Raw genomic sequence first — 12,162 nt, 5'->3', positions numbered from 1 at the left:
TCTATTAAATTTACATTAAACGTCGTTAAGTAAATATTAAACACCTTTGAGTAATCCGTGCATCTGAGTAATTATTCGAAGGGTGACTTAGTCATGGATATGGGGACATATGAATTGGTTTGTGCAGAGTATTTAGGATCTGCAGTTGTAGAGCCAGCTTGGTTGAACTATTTCAGGGAATGGGGTCCAAAAACTGATTACAGTATAGATGATGAGTTGAAGAAGGTGGAGAAGTTGTTGCCTGGGAAGCTAAAATCTGCTTTTGAAAATTTTGTAAAGAGTTTACCAAAGGAAGTGCTGGGAGCGGAAGGACCCACAGGTCCAAAGGTGAAGAATAATTGGAGTGGTGATGAAGCATGAACATTGTAGCTTCAGTTACATTTATTCTCATGAACTTCAAAATTGATTTACAATAATGTTATTGGGTTCAATTGCATAAGTGGTTTCAATTTGAGTTTAATTGGAGAGAGACAAAAAAGTCAAATGAAACCAGCAATAGCTTTAAACTAGTACAGAACCTTATCAATTCTCCGTATACCAAATCAATATCAATTTTTCATCTATGGCCCAGTGTTTTTTATCACATATGTCCCATTGATTTGTAAAAAATAAAGAATCACCTATGACATATGTTCCATGGTTTGTAAAAGTAAAAAATCACGGGAGCAGATAAAAAAACATATACTTTTGCAAACCACACGAGTGATAAAAAATAATCAAAGGCATAGGTGATTTTGCAGTAAATGGTTTGTTTTAGAATTACCTATGCCTTGAGATTTTTTTTTATCACATATACCCATGTGGTTTGTGAAAAAAAAATTACAGCTGCATGTGTGATAAAAAACATAACTTTTTGCAAATAGACAGTTTAATATTAAAATTACAAAAAAGTTTTCATAGCTATATTTCAATCTTCTTCTGTTTCTTCTAATGTTTTGAGAGATAGATATTAAAACAAGTTTAATATATCCTATACAAATAATGGTGGGTCCAAGTAATGTTGCTTATTTTTTTTTTTTTTTTTTAAAAAATCTCTGAATAAGGAAAATGAAAGGATCAAAATTGATATTGATTTGGTATACGGAGAATTGATAAGGTTCTGTACTAGTTTAAAGCTATTGCTGGTTTCATTTGACTTTTTTGTCTCTCTCCAATTAAACTCAAATTGAAACCACTTATGCAATTGAACCCAATAACATTATTGTAAATCAATTTTGAAGTTCATGAGAATAAATGTAACTGAAGCTACAATGTTCATGCTTCATCACCACTCCAATTATTCTTCACCTTTGGACCTGTGGGTCCTTCCGCTCCCAGCACTTCCTTTGGTAAACTCTTTACAAAATTTTCAAAAGCAGATTTTAGCTTCCCAGGCAACAACTTCTCCACCTTCTTCAACTCATCATCTATACTGTAATCAGTTTTTGGACCCCATTCCCTGAAATAGTTCAACCAAGCTGGCTCTACAACTGCAGATCCTAAATACTCTGCACAAACCAATTCATATGTCCCCATATCCATGACTAAGTCACCCTTCGAATAATTACTCAGATGCACGGATTACTCAAAGGTGTTTAATATTTACTTAACGACGTTTAATGTAAATTTAATAGATATGTTTAATTGTTGGAATGAGATAGTATAGGTGGGTTAATTGCATCAATCTAAAGTTTAGGGTAGTTTTTTGAAACACCACCTAAATTCAAGGTGGTTTTAGGTAATTTAGCCTAAAAAAAACAACGGAAAAAAAAAGAAGAAAAAAGAAAAACTTCTAGGGCTCACGATCAGATATCCCTTTGGAGGGATATAGCTTTTCTTCCGGAAGTATGGGGCCACCAGCTATTGCATTCTTAGTTATGGGTTATTTAATCCATGATAGAATAAGATTATATGTCGATTTAAAAAAGCAATGTCTTAGAACCTTACCTGAATAGCCAACTCCCTGGTTGGGCAAATGCAGAAAGCTTGAGGAGCCTGCAACTTTGGATCAACTCGACTAAGCATACCAAGAAGGAAACACGTAGTTTTTCCGGAACCGTTATGCGCGTGTACGATCAAATCCCTATTCGGAGGATTCAAGATCATAGGCAAGGTTACGGCTTGGATCTTACTAGGTTTCTGGAACTTCATCTCCACGTAGAGTCCCTTCAAAAGCTCCGGTGAGAGATTCAATTCTTCGAAGGTGGTAGCTGACGTGTACGGAGTGTCGCCGGACGAAACCTGCACCGAAATTCAAAACCATAAACCGTCAATTTCTCGCCGAGAAAGAGAGAAAAGAGAAATCGGGAATGGGGATCGAACCAACCGCTTGGATGTTGGAGTCTTCAGGCTCGTCCAAGAACTTGGGAGAAGGCTTCTTGTTCTCGTCGCTCGTTAATCCGACGACGTTGAGCGACGAGGAAGCCGGCGCCGGCGCCGGCGGATGAGCATCGCTGGCGGAGGTGGTTTCGGCGGTGGATGGTTCTGCCATAGCAGTAGACGAGAGAGTGAAGAGTAAAAAAGGAATTCGCAGTTTCAGAGGGAAGGAGAGAGTAATGGATTGAGGTCTGTGAAGAGTAATTAAATAAAATAGACATATACTACTAATATATATAAAGAGAGAGGGTACTAATTTGGAAAGATTTTCTATGGATTGAAATTTTAAAGAATTTTGTAATTGCAAAAAAAATCTACTAATATTTAATTATGATTTTGAAGGATTGAAAAAAATCACTTAATATTTGATTAAGAATTTAAAAGATTATTTTAGAGTGTAGTCAAATCCGGTGGTATTCAACAAGTATTTTAAATAAAGAAAAAAAATCTTGTGATATCAAAATATATGACGATTTTAGTTAATTTTCTATTAATGTAAATTTTATTAGATTTTTTAGTGAGAAATACAGATATGATGTCTTTTTTACAATCTTATACTAACCTATATGTTTTCTTAAGATTTCTAATTGCAAAGTTTTTTTCTTCTTTTGGCGGGTCTACCCGCTCGAAACCGGGTTTCGCTAGGAGAGCTTCATCAAATCTAAAAAAGTAAATTTTTAAACGATTTTCATCACAAAACAACATATTGTTGAACAATGGAATCTGTGTATTTCTTCTTTTGTAGAGAGGTAATTATATACACTAATTTTGGGCTTCAATCAAGCCACAAATCACTCTAAAAAATAATATTAAAATCAGAGAATTAATCTCTCCTATCAATCAATTCTATTTACAATTAATTCATATAATTGCTAACACAATCAAAATCAAATTAATTACTCGGAGAATTGATGTCTCCTATCAATCAATTCTATTTACAATTAATTTCTATAATTGCTAACACAATCAAAATCAAATTAATTACGGATTGTATACAGCTCACACGTACTTTTTATAATTTGAAATATTTTTATTCAAATTCTTTTTAACTTATATTTTATTATATTTTTCTCAATTAAAAAATATCTATTCAATAAACAGTAATTCAGAATTCTATGAATTCTAGACTTTTGTTAGGTACAAATGTCTAATATATCATTTGTCTTAAGTAATGCACTACGTAAATATCTTGGGCAGGGCTAATTTTGAATAATTATTATGGGAAATTTCTTTGTTAAAAAAAACCCAGGAAAGTTGTTTTGTATTTTTAGCAACATATTCTTTTGATATTAACGTTAATTTTACAGAATATTTATAAAAATATCTTAACTAAATACCAAGATAAAAAAATATTGATTATTTATTTACACAAATAATAGGTGTTTTTTTTTTTTTACATTTTGATATTAACGTTTAACTCTTTTGTTTCTGATTATCTTATAACTTGGAAAAAAACACTCATATCTTGTATCAAAATATATTTTATACCATTTCACATTTATTTGCTCACAATCACCACAGCCACCACCACCGCCATCGATCTCAACTCCACTGCCTCCCCATCGCAGCCGTTCGGAGACACCTCTATTGGGAACTGCATGGAGCTCATGGTGGATTTCTACGCGCTTTTTATGTTTTTCATTTTTAAAGATCTGTTCTTTGGAACTATTAACAGTTCTTCATCGTGGCATGAGTATTGCAATATTTTCTGTTGGGCTTCTGCAAAAGCCCTGTTTTGTATATTCGCCTCTGATGTGTTGGGGTAGATCTAGATCTTTATTAAGTTCCGCTATTATGCATATATACACTCATTTTGTATATACCATTGAATAATAGCCATACCAATAGCCATGAAAATAATTGGTATTTGGAGTTTGGAAATCTCTCTTTTTCTTTCTTTCTTTGTAATATTGAACAAATAATGTGTACAGACAAAAAAAAAATTTCTATTTTTTCTCTCTCTAAATTTTCCTCCATATTAATTGTTTCTTTCTGAGATTCTTGCACGGTAATAATCTGTTGGTAATAAATGCTCGGTTCCGCTGGAATTTGAAGTGTGGTAATAATACCTTGTTCCAATATTTTTAGAAGACTTGATTACATAACCGAACCCAGCTTGAATTTTTTGTGTTCAGAGGTGATAGGGTTTGATTTTAGTTCAAACATAAAATTAACAGAAGGACTTAAGATTTTATGATGAAGTAAGACAGCTAATGGACTTAACTCTAAGTATATGCTCTAGCCCAAAAAAATTTTATATGTTAAACAAATGTTTCTATCTCTGGACACCTGATTAAACCGAGTTATGAGCCAAATGTGGATGTGTGATATCCTCCGTTGTTTTGATTTCAGAACTAATGGACTGAATGTCAGAAGTCCCGCATAGCTATGGCATCTATGGCATTATCCTATTGAATATTACTAGTAGTACACCCTAGATAAACTGTGTTTGTGTCTTTATGTAATTGTAATATTATTGAAAACAGAGCTATAGGATCAACTTATGTATTGAACCATTATGAGTAATAATTGAAATGTGTTTCTCTCTGTCTCATCACTAAATCCCTAGTTTTTCAAATATGATTGTGAAATAAGTATAACCTTAAAATGTACTTACTCAGTGAGTTGAGGAAATCTATACCAAGCTCAATAAGATCATAATTTAAAATTTTATTATCAAGCTAGTTTTGGACTAATAGTCTAAGCACTTGGAAGCTAATTAGACGAAAGTTGAAGAAGGCAATGAATGCGAATCTTGTGATGTTTTAATTTTGGTAACTCGAAGTATTTTATTTGAAACTCTTCCTATGTTGTGCTTTGTTGCAAAATTTTACATAGCTCATCTCAAGCATGGATAAAAGAGGAGAGTTGTTGCAAAAACATTAAATTCATTGCATAAATCGTATGTGTAAAATTTCTGTTTGTTTTTTAAGATTGACAGTTCTCTGTAATTTGTCTTATGCTCCATTGGATTAATTATTCAAACTGATGGATATAAATGCTTGTGGTGTCTCTATGATTGATGCTTTTCTCTTTGGTGACCAGAATTGGATTGGTTTTAGCATAACCAGTTCCAAAAGAACCCTGATTAAGCTTTTATCGTTGAGCTGCTGTTAGTGCAAGGGAAAAATTGAAAGCTCGACAGATGCAGGTTCAGCTCGAATAAGTGTAGTAATAACTTGTTGCAATATTTTAAACACTTGCTTATATAATCATACCGAGCTTGAATATTTGGGGTTCAAGATCGATACGTTTAATTTGAGTTCAATTAGTTATGTAGAATATTTTACAAGTATAAACAAATAGTTTAAGTTACATAATTTGATTTTAAAACTTATAAGATATATAGTTGTGTTAAAAACTTGGTACAAGAAGTTTTGCGGCCTAGTCCTGCACAACTTGAATCTAACTAATTGAATAATTGATGAACCGATATATATATAAAAAAGAAAAAGAAAATATATAGTTGCAAATTTGAACTCGAGCTGGCTTCAATACTAACTGTGCTATGGAGGGGAGGGACTTTTTTTTCGGTAGAGTGGAGGGGAGGGACTTAAATTTCATTCCTGAGTGTCCTTTTGCTATTAAAACCAATTACTAATATTGGTCATATAATATTCTCGTGGTATTGTTGGTATATATTTCCCCCTTAAATTTATTAAAAAGTAATGTTATTTGAATTAATTTAAAAGATATAAAATTATAAAATATATTAAAAAATATAGAAGAAGTAAAATGACATTATTTTAGAGTATAGAAAAAATATATAATATTTTAGAAATTTCATTTTCCTCTTGCAACATGAATTTTACTAAAATATATTGCATGATTTTTTCCAATGTCGTTTTGGGGTTGTAGTTAATAACTTCATCTCATATTTGAAGAGAAATGTTAATTCCTTAAACAATACAAAGTTGACTTTTTTCCAGTAAAATGATTTAGTTTTTCAATCAACCTAAAAATATATTGGGTTATATTTATCTTATGTTGCATAAGATAAATAAGTTTCCTACACACATAAAGTAGAGGTGGGTCCCACATCTATTTTTTCTCTCTACTCTTACATGTGAGTCTCACTTGTAATTTTATTTATATAACATGAGATAATCATTTTCTTACAACATAAGAAAACATAACCCAAATATATATTTGATGTCTATTAAATTAACAATATATAAAGATTAAATAAATAAGATATAGTAATTGAATTAGGATTTGAAAATTGGATAAAAAATAGATTTAAACATGATAAAATTGATTTTGTTTTCTAGTCAATCTCTAATAAATTTGATGCTTAGCTTACATTGTATAAAAAATGGTAAATAGAAGTATCATGTTGTACAAAAATTGTACAAACAAAGGATATATCTTGCAGCAAGTTAATGATATTTTTGAACTTCAAGTTCAATTATGCTTGTATGTGGACCTAAATAATTTATTTGGTTTTTTTTTTCGTTCAAAATAATTTTTCGAGATTCATTAAACTTCTGGTTTTCTCCCCCTAATGACGGAAGATGTCCTTCATTAAATATTTAAGTGGACATAGTTGGCTAATTTAATCTATACCCCACAAGAGAATGGATTCGAACCTCGTTTACAAATGTAAGGACTTTGTTTGTAGGCGATATATAATCTCTCCAAGAAATTCTCAAAGAGGTTGGGGGTCTTCTCGAATCCTAATGAGATACCGATATCTACTCTCACTTAAACTTTTTCATTTAAAAAAAAAAAGTCGTGGATACTATTGTGATTATCTGAATTCAGAGGCGAGTATCTTTATTACCAACTTACTACATATCCAATAACCATTAGATTAATATTTTCTCTCTCTTCAAAAACTTTTTAACATTCTCTCTCTTTAATCCAATTGTGATGTAATGGGTAATAAGTTAGTAGTGAAAATTTTTGATAGTTAGAATATCCTCACTCCAATTTGAGATAATAACATGACTTAATTAGTTGACAATGCATGCATGGCGGGAAATATAAACAGAAAATGAAAAGAAAACACCAAATAAATAATAAAACCCAAAAAAAATCCTCCACCTTCTTCATTCTTTCTTTCTAAAGCAAGAAACTCAACAACACAAACCAAACCCTCTCTTTCTCTAACCTCTCTCTCTCTCTCTCTCTCTCTGTGATGGAAAACATCAATTCCACTCGCCTCCTTCTCCTTCTCATCTTCTCCCTCACAATGCTCACAATCACCGCCACCGCCAACCCACCACCACCACCACCAATGCCGCCAGCAAAAACGCAACAACTGAATAACATAATCGATGGTGCGCCGCTGAATAACAAAGTTATCCTCCCCTCTCCCTCTTCCTCGACGACGGCGTTCATGCCTCATGGCGGAGACACAGTACTGGGGTGGAGCACTTCCAACGGCAACTGCACTTGCCTCAAGGTGGCACTCTTCATCTTCTTCGTATGTTTCGCTTTTCAAGATCTCTTCTTTGTAGAGCGTCGTCCCTTAACGCTTCCTAAGATTAGCGATATCTTGATTTGGTGTTTCTTGAAAGCCTTCTGTTGCTTTATCATATATTGTTTGTTCAAGTGACCCACACCTGATCAGTCTTTTAGTTCTGCTATTATATTCTGCATGCACTCTCATTCTTTTTACAATGGAACACCAATAGAATAGAATAATAGAATAGCAATGAATTTTGGTTTCTTTTTCTTTTTCAATATTGAACAAATGATGTGTATAGAAAATTGAAGGAGCCAAGATTTTACAATGTGATGATTTTTTTCTTTTTCTTTTTTATGTTTCTGCTTTCATCTATTTTGTCTCTAGCTCTTTAAATTTTCTCCAGCCTCAATTCTTTTAGGCACAGATTAATTATTTCTTATTTAAGATTAATTCTTGCATGGTAATAATCTGTTCATTTCGAGAATATACGGAACCTCCTTTTCGCGTGGAGCAGCCAAACTTTTAACATTAAATTAAACAGCAAGTTTTTTGTGGGAAATTATTTTATAATTTGTTTTTGTTTATAATATTTTATTAAATAATTCTTTAAAGTAATGCATTATTTGAACAAAATTCATTCGTATTAATTTTTTTGTTTTCGAAAAATACTTCTAAACAAAAAAGTTGTTCTTTCAAATCTTTACTAAGTCGTAAATTTTTGCATATCAATGAAACTGATCAAGCTTGATCTTTAATTTATCCAATTTTCAAATGATCTGAAACAAAAGCTCGACGACTTTTTTTATAAACGATGAAACTTAATTTTGACTTATTTTTATATTTTGTATAATTTGTTATTTATAATTTATCCAATTAATTATAATGGCACTATAAAGTAGATTGCAATTCTTAGTGAATCAAATGTTAAGGGTTCAAATGTGCAACTTGGACCGGATCAAGGTAAGTGGGCAAATAGATGAGCGTTTAGATCAGGGTGATACGCTACATGTGTTGGGCAAAGTGCGTAACGGGCTTAAATGGCAAATGGGGCCTACATTTTGGGTTTCTTTGTTTTTGTTTTTGTTTTGGTACAATTCGGCTATGTTTTGTTATTGGGACAGTTTGGTGCATGTTAGTTGGAAATGAAGATAAATCTATGGTTTCAAGGAGCAACTGACTACTTGAGCTCTGCATTATAACCTCATTTCCATGTAAATAGGAACTGAATCATAGACATGGCTTATTTAGCAATTATTTTAGTTACTGAATTGAAGAAATTAAGCCTAACTGGCATTAACCACAACCCTTGTTGAAATTTTTTATATATTATGAGAGTAAGACTCTTGGTTTACAACTATATACAGATATTATTTGATAATATTATTCTAAATCTAATATCATGTATGGTACTAGAGTACTAGACTCTTGGTTTACAACTATATACAGATCTGATTTGATTATATTATTTTAAATCTAATATCATGTATGGTACTACACTACAACATCTTAAGTTCTTATTGAAGTGATGTCCGAAGGAATCTCTCCTTATTGTTATCCATGGTTCCTCAACATTGCAAACTTGAAGAGAAAGAATAGAGGTACGTGGCAGACAAGTTTAATGAATGTAACACTATTTCTCTTCTTTTTTCTTTTTCTTTTTCGAAGGTAAGTAACAGCTGTTTCAACATCTATATAATATGAATTTTGATTCTATCATATGAAAAAGTAGTCATGTGATCTTATTATTTGATCACAATCACTCATTTAAACTCATTGATGATGAGATAAGAGAGAGAAAATTATATATTTTTAAATAAGTGATTATAATCAAATAACATGATCATTTTTTCACATGAAAAGATTCAAATCCATATAATATATTACTATTTTAAAAAATAGTAAATTCAAATCGATGGAGTAATGAAGAAGTGAAACTGTGAAAGGTCACATCTACCACAACACAATCCATCCGACAAATTAATTTTTCATTTACTTTTAGCCTTTATAATTTTTATCTTGCTTTAATTACAACTTTTCTTGTATTCTTTTCATGTCTTCACATTAATTGAATTTAGTCGGAATAGTGACTATTTTGTTATGTTTGGATAAAAAAATTATTAAATTGTCATGTCAATAGTAAATTTTGCCATAATATCACGCGGCATAATTCGTTATACAGTGTAGCGAATTATGCATGCAAGTAATTCGCTACACAGTATAGCGAAATACGCCATGTCAGAACCAAAAATGCCACATGTTAAATTTTGAAAAATTCGCTACCCTATGTAACGAATTTTTCAAAATTTGACATGTGGCATTTTTGGTTCTGACGTGGCATATTTCGCTACACTGTGTAACGAATTATGCCGCGTGGCATTTTAATAAAATTTACTGTTAACGTGACAGTCTGATAATTTTTTTATCCAAACATGACATTTTGGTCATTGTCCGAGCTTAGTCATGTCATTTATTGCGTTATTTACTTTTCTCTTCAGCTAATCAATCGAGTAGGAGTACTCTTTAGTATCTTAGGGACCCAAAGTCAATACTCATGTCCCAAAGACTTCTGGAAAACATATCAATTTCAAAAATGAATCTCACATATATAGCTGTTGAAGTTTAATGCACGTATATGTTCAATAGTGAAAAGTAGACTTTACAAATTATATCTTTGAAAGATTCTAGCAGCTGATAAATTCAGAATATTGCACGGACTGGTCGAAACCACATGCATAGACAGATAATGGCTAGACTTTTAAACGATACCATGTCTAGTTAGGTGAAAATTCAAGACGAATCCTATGTTTCGAATCATCTTTACTTGCTAAGAAATTCGCCGCAGCTCTATGTTTATAATTATTATAATATATGTTCACTTTATGCAGACAACCTCAGTAATAAATGGGAATATCAAATTATTGGTGTATCAGCCACTGGTTGAGAAAAAAGATGTTTTCACGTAAGAGGTGATAATTTTCAATACGACACACTAATATTAACATAAATATAATATGAAAAATTAGTATTTTGGTTAATCGGTTTTAAAAATTTGTGTTGCATTCATGATAAAATCTAACACACAAAAATTTATATCATGTTATATGTCAACATTCTAACGTGCATAAATTAACTCGTTTTAATATTCTTATAGATTATTTGTGTGATATTATATTATAAACAAGTTATATGTATCTTGTCATGTCATGTCAACTTATAAAATAAGCGAATTGTGTTCGTGTTGAAAATGTTAACTTGATTTCAAATTCGCTTCGTGTTAAATATATTTGTATTCGTATTGAATATGTATCGTGTCATATCAACTCGAATGTCACTCCTATTTTTATCTGGAAAAAAAAATTAAAAAATAGGTTTAGATTTAAATATAACTTCTTATAAAATACATTGATTCCAACAAAACTAATCGTACAACAATGTATTACTTGCGTATAGTATATGCACGAACTCACAATCATTGAGGGGCATTTGGCTTAGGAGAATTTTTTTGAATATTAGGAAAATGTAATTACTAGAGAAATATTAGGAAAATGTAGTTATTTAGTTGACCGAATTTTTTTGAATATTAGGAAAATGTAATTATACTAGAGAAATTGTTAGAAAATGAGTTTAGTAGAAAAATGTAAAAAAAGTTATTTAGTTGACAGAAATATTACTAGGCAAATTTATTTAAATTTGCAAAATCTATGTTCGGAAGAAACTTCGCATCTGTTTTTTCACTTTTCCAGTTATCTCAAAATATAACATCTCAAGTGGTATTATGTAACAGTGAATTTTATCCAAAAATTAATACAAAAGTCATTTTCCCATCTATTCTATTTGCTTAGTATTTTTTTCAAAAACCTGAACTAAATGTGATATTTTCTAATATCCACCTACACTTTCCCATCAATCCCAAAATAAATCTTCTACCAAACACTAAACTTTCAAATAAAAGTAATAATCGAACCAATTGTCAAATCCGTGCCTATTTTATTCAGTTAAGCAGTACTTTAGTTCCAAACTTTCAAACTCATTCACCGCCAATCCAAATTCGCAAAGAGATTCGAAATCAGTCCATAAACATTAATTACTGGAATAATTAAATAACTTTCACATCCATCATTGTCAAACAATTAATGCAAATATCAGATAGAAGAAACAAGGCGCATCTAATATAATAAAATAAGCATTAGCTTAACGCAAAGTAACAGATCCAATTTCCTGTACAAAATATACAAAGACAATTTTGTAAACTAGTTGATCATTATCTCCTCCATTCAAAACCCTTAAATCCCCATTTGGCTACAAGCTTCATAAATACACATCTTTGTGATAGGAGAAAACCATTGTTGGTTTCATACAAAGCAAACCATAGCATGCTCTGCCCAATTTCGGAT

At 31.4% G+C, this 12,162-nt stretch overlaps 1 protein-coding gene across 1 annotated transcript; it reads right to left on the bottom strand.

Moving 5' to 3' along the window:
- Window positions 1-1,254: 1,254 nt before the first annotated feature.
- LOC133298191 (DEAD-box ATP-dependent RNA helicase 38-like) lies at window positions 1,255-2,470 on the bottom strand. Its single transcript, XM_061497449.1, has 3 exons — window positions 2,306-2,470; window positions 1,927-2,220; window positions 1,255-1,533 (listed from the first exon to the last, which is right to left on the bottom strand). Exons 1-3 carry the CDS (start codon window positions 2,468-2,470, stop codon window positions 1,255-1,257), a joined length of 738 nt encoding a protein of 245 aa, XP_061353433.1.
- Window positions 2,471-12,162: the final 9,692 nt, after the last annotated feature.

This window comes from Gastrolobium bilobum, unplaced genomic scaffold, assembly GCF_033153095.1.
Source record: "Gastrolobium bilobum isolate Gb01-03AN ecotype WA unplaced genomic scaffold, APGP_CSIRO_Gbil_v1 utg3993, whole genome shotgun sequence".
NCBI classification, from domain to species: Eukaryota; Viridiplantae; Streptophyta; class Magnoliopsida; order Fabales; family Fabaceae; genus Gastrolobium; species Gastrolobium bilobum.
This window is presented reverse-complemented; position numbering and strand designations above follow the sequence as displayed.

What these genes read in the sequence shown, in the direction of transcription:
- LOC133298191 (XM_061497449.1), bottom strand. Translation starts at nt 2,470, where the DNA reads ATGGCAGAACCATCCACCGCCGAAACCACCTCCGCCAGCGATGCTCAT. An exon ending in AAGACTCCAACATCCAAGCG is followed by an intron (nt 2,221 to 2,305) that starts GTTGGTTCGATC and finishes ATTTCGGTGCAG; the next exon opens with GTTTCGTCCGGCGACACTCC. An exon ending in CCAGGGAGTTGGCTATTCAG is followed by an intron (nt 1,534 to 1,926) that starts GTAAGGTTCTAA and finishes AATTATTCGAAG; the next exon opens with GGTGACTTAGTCATGGATAT.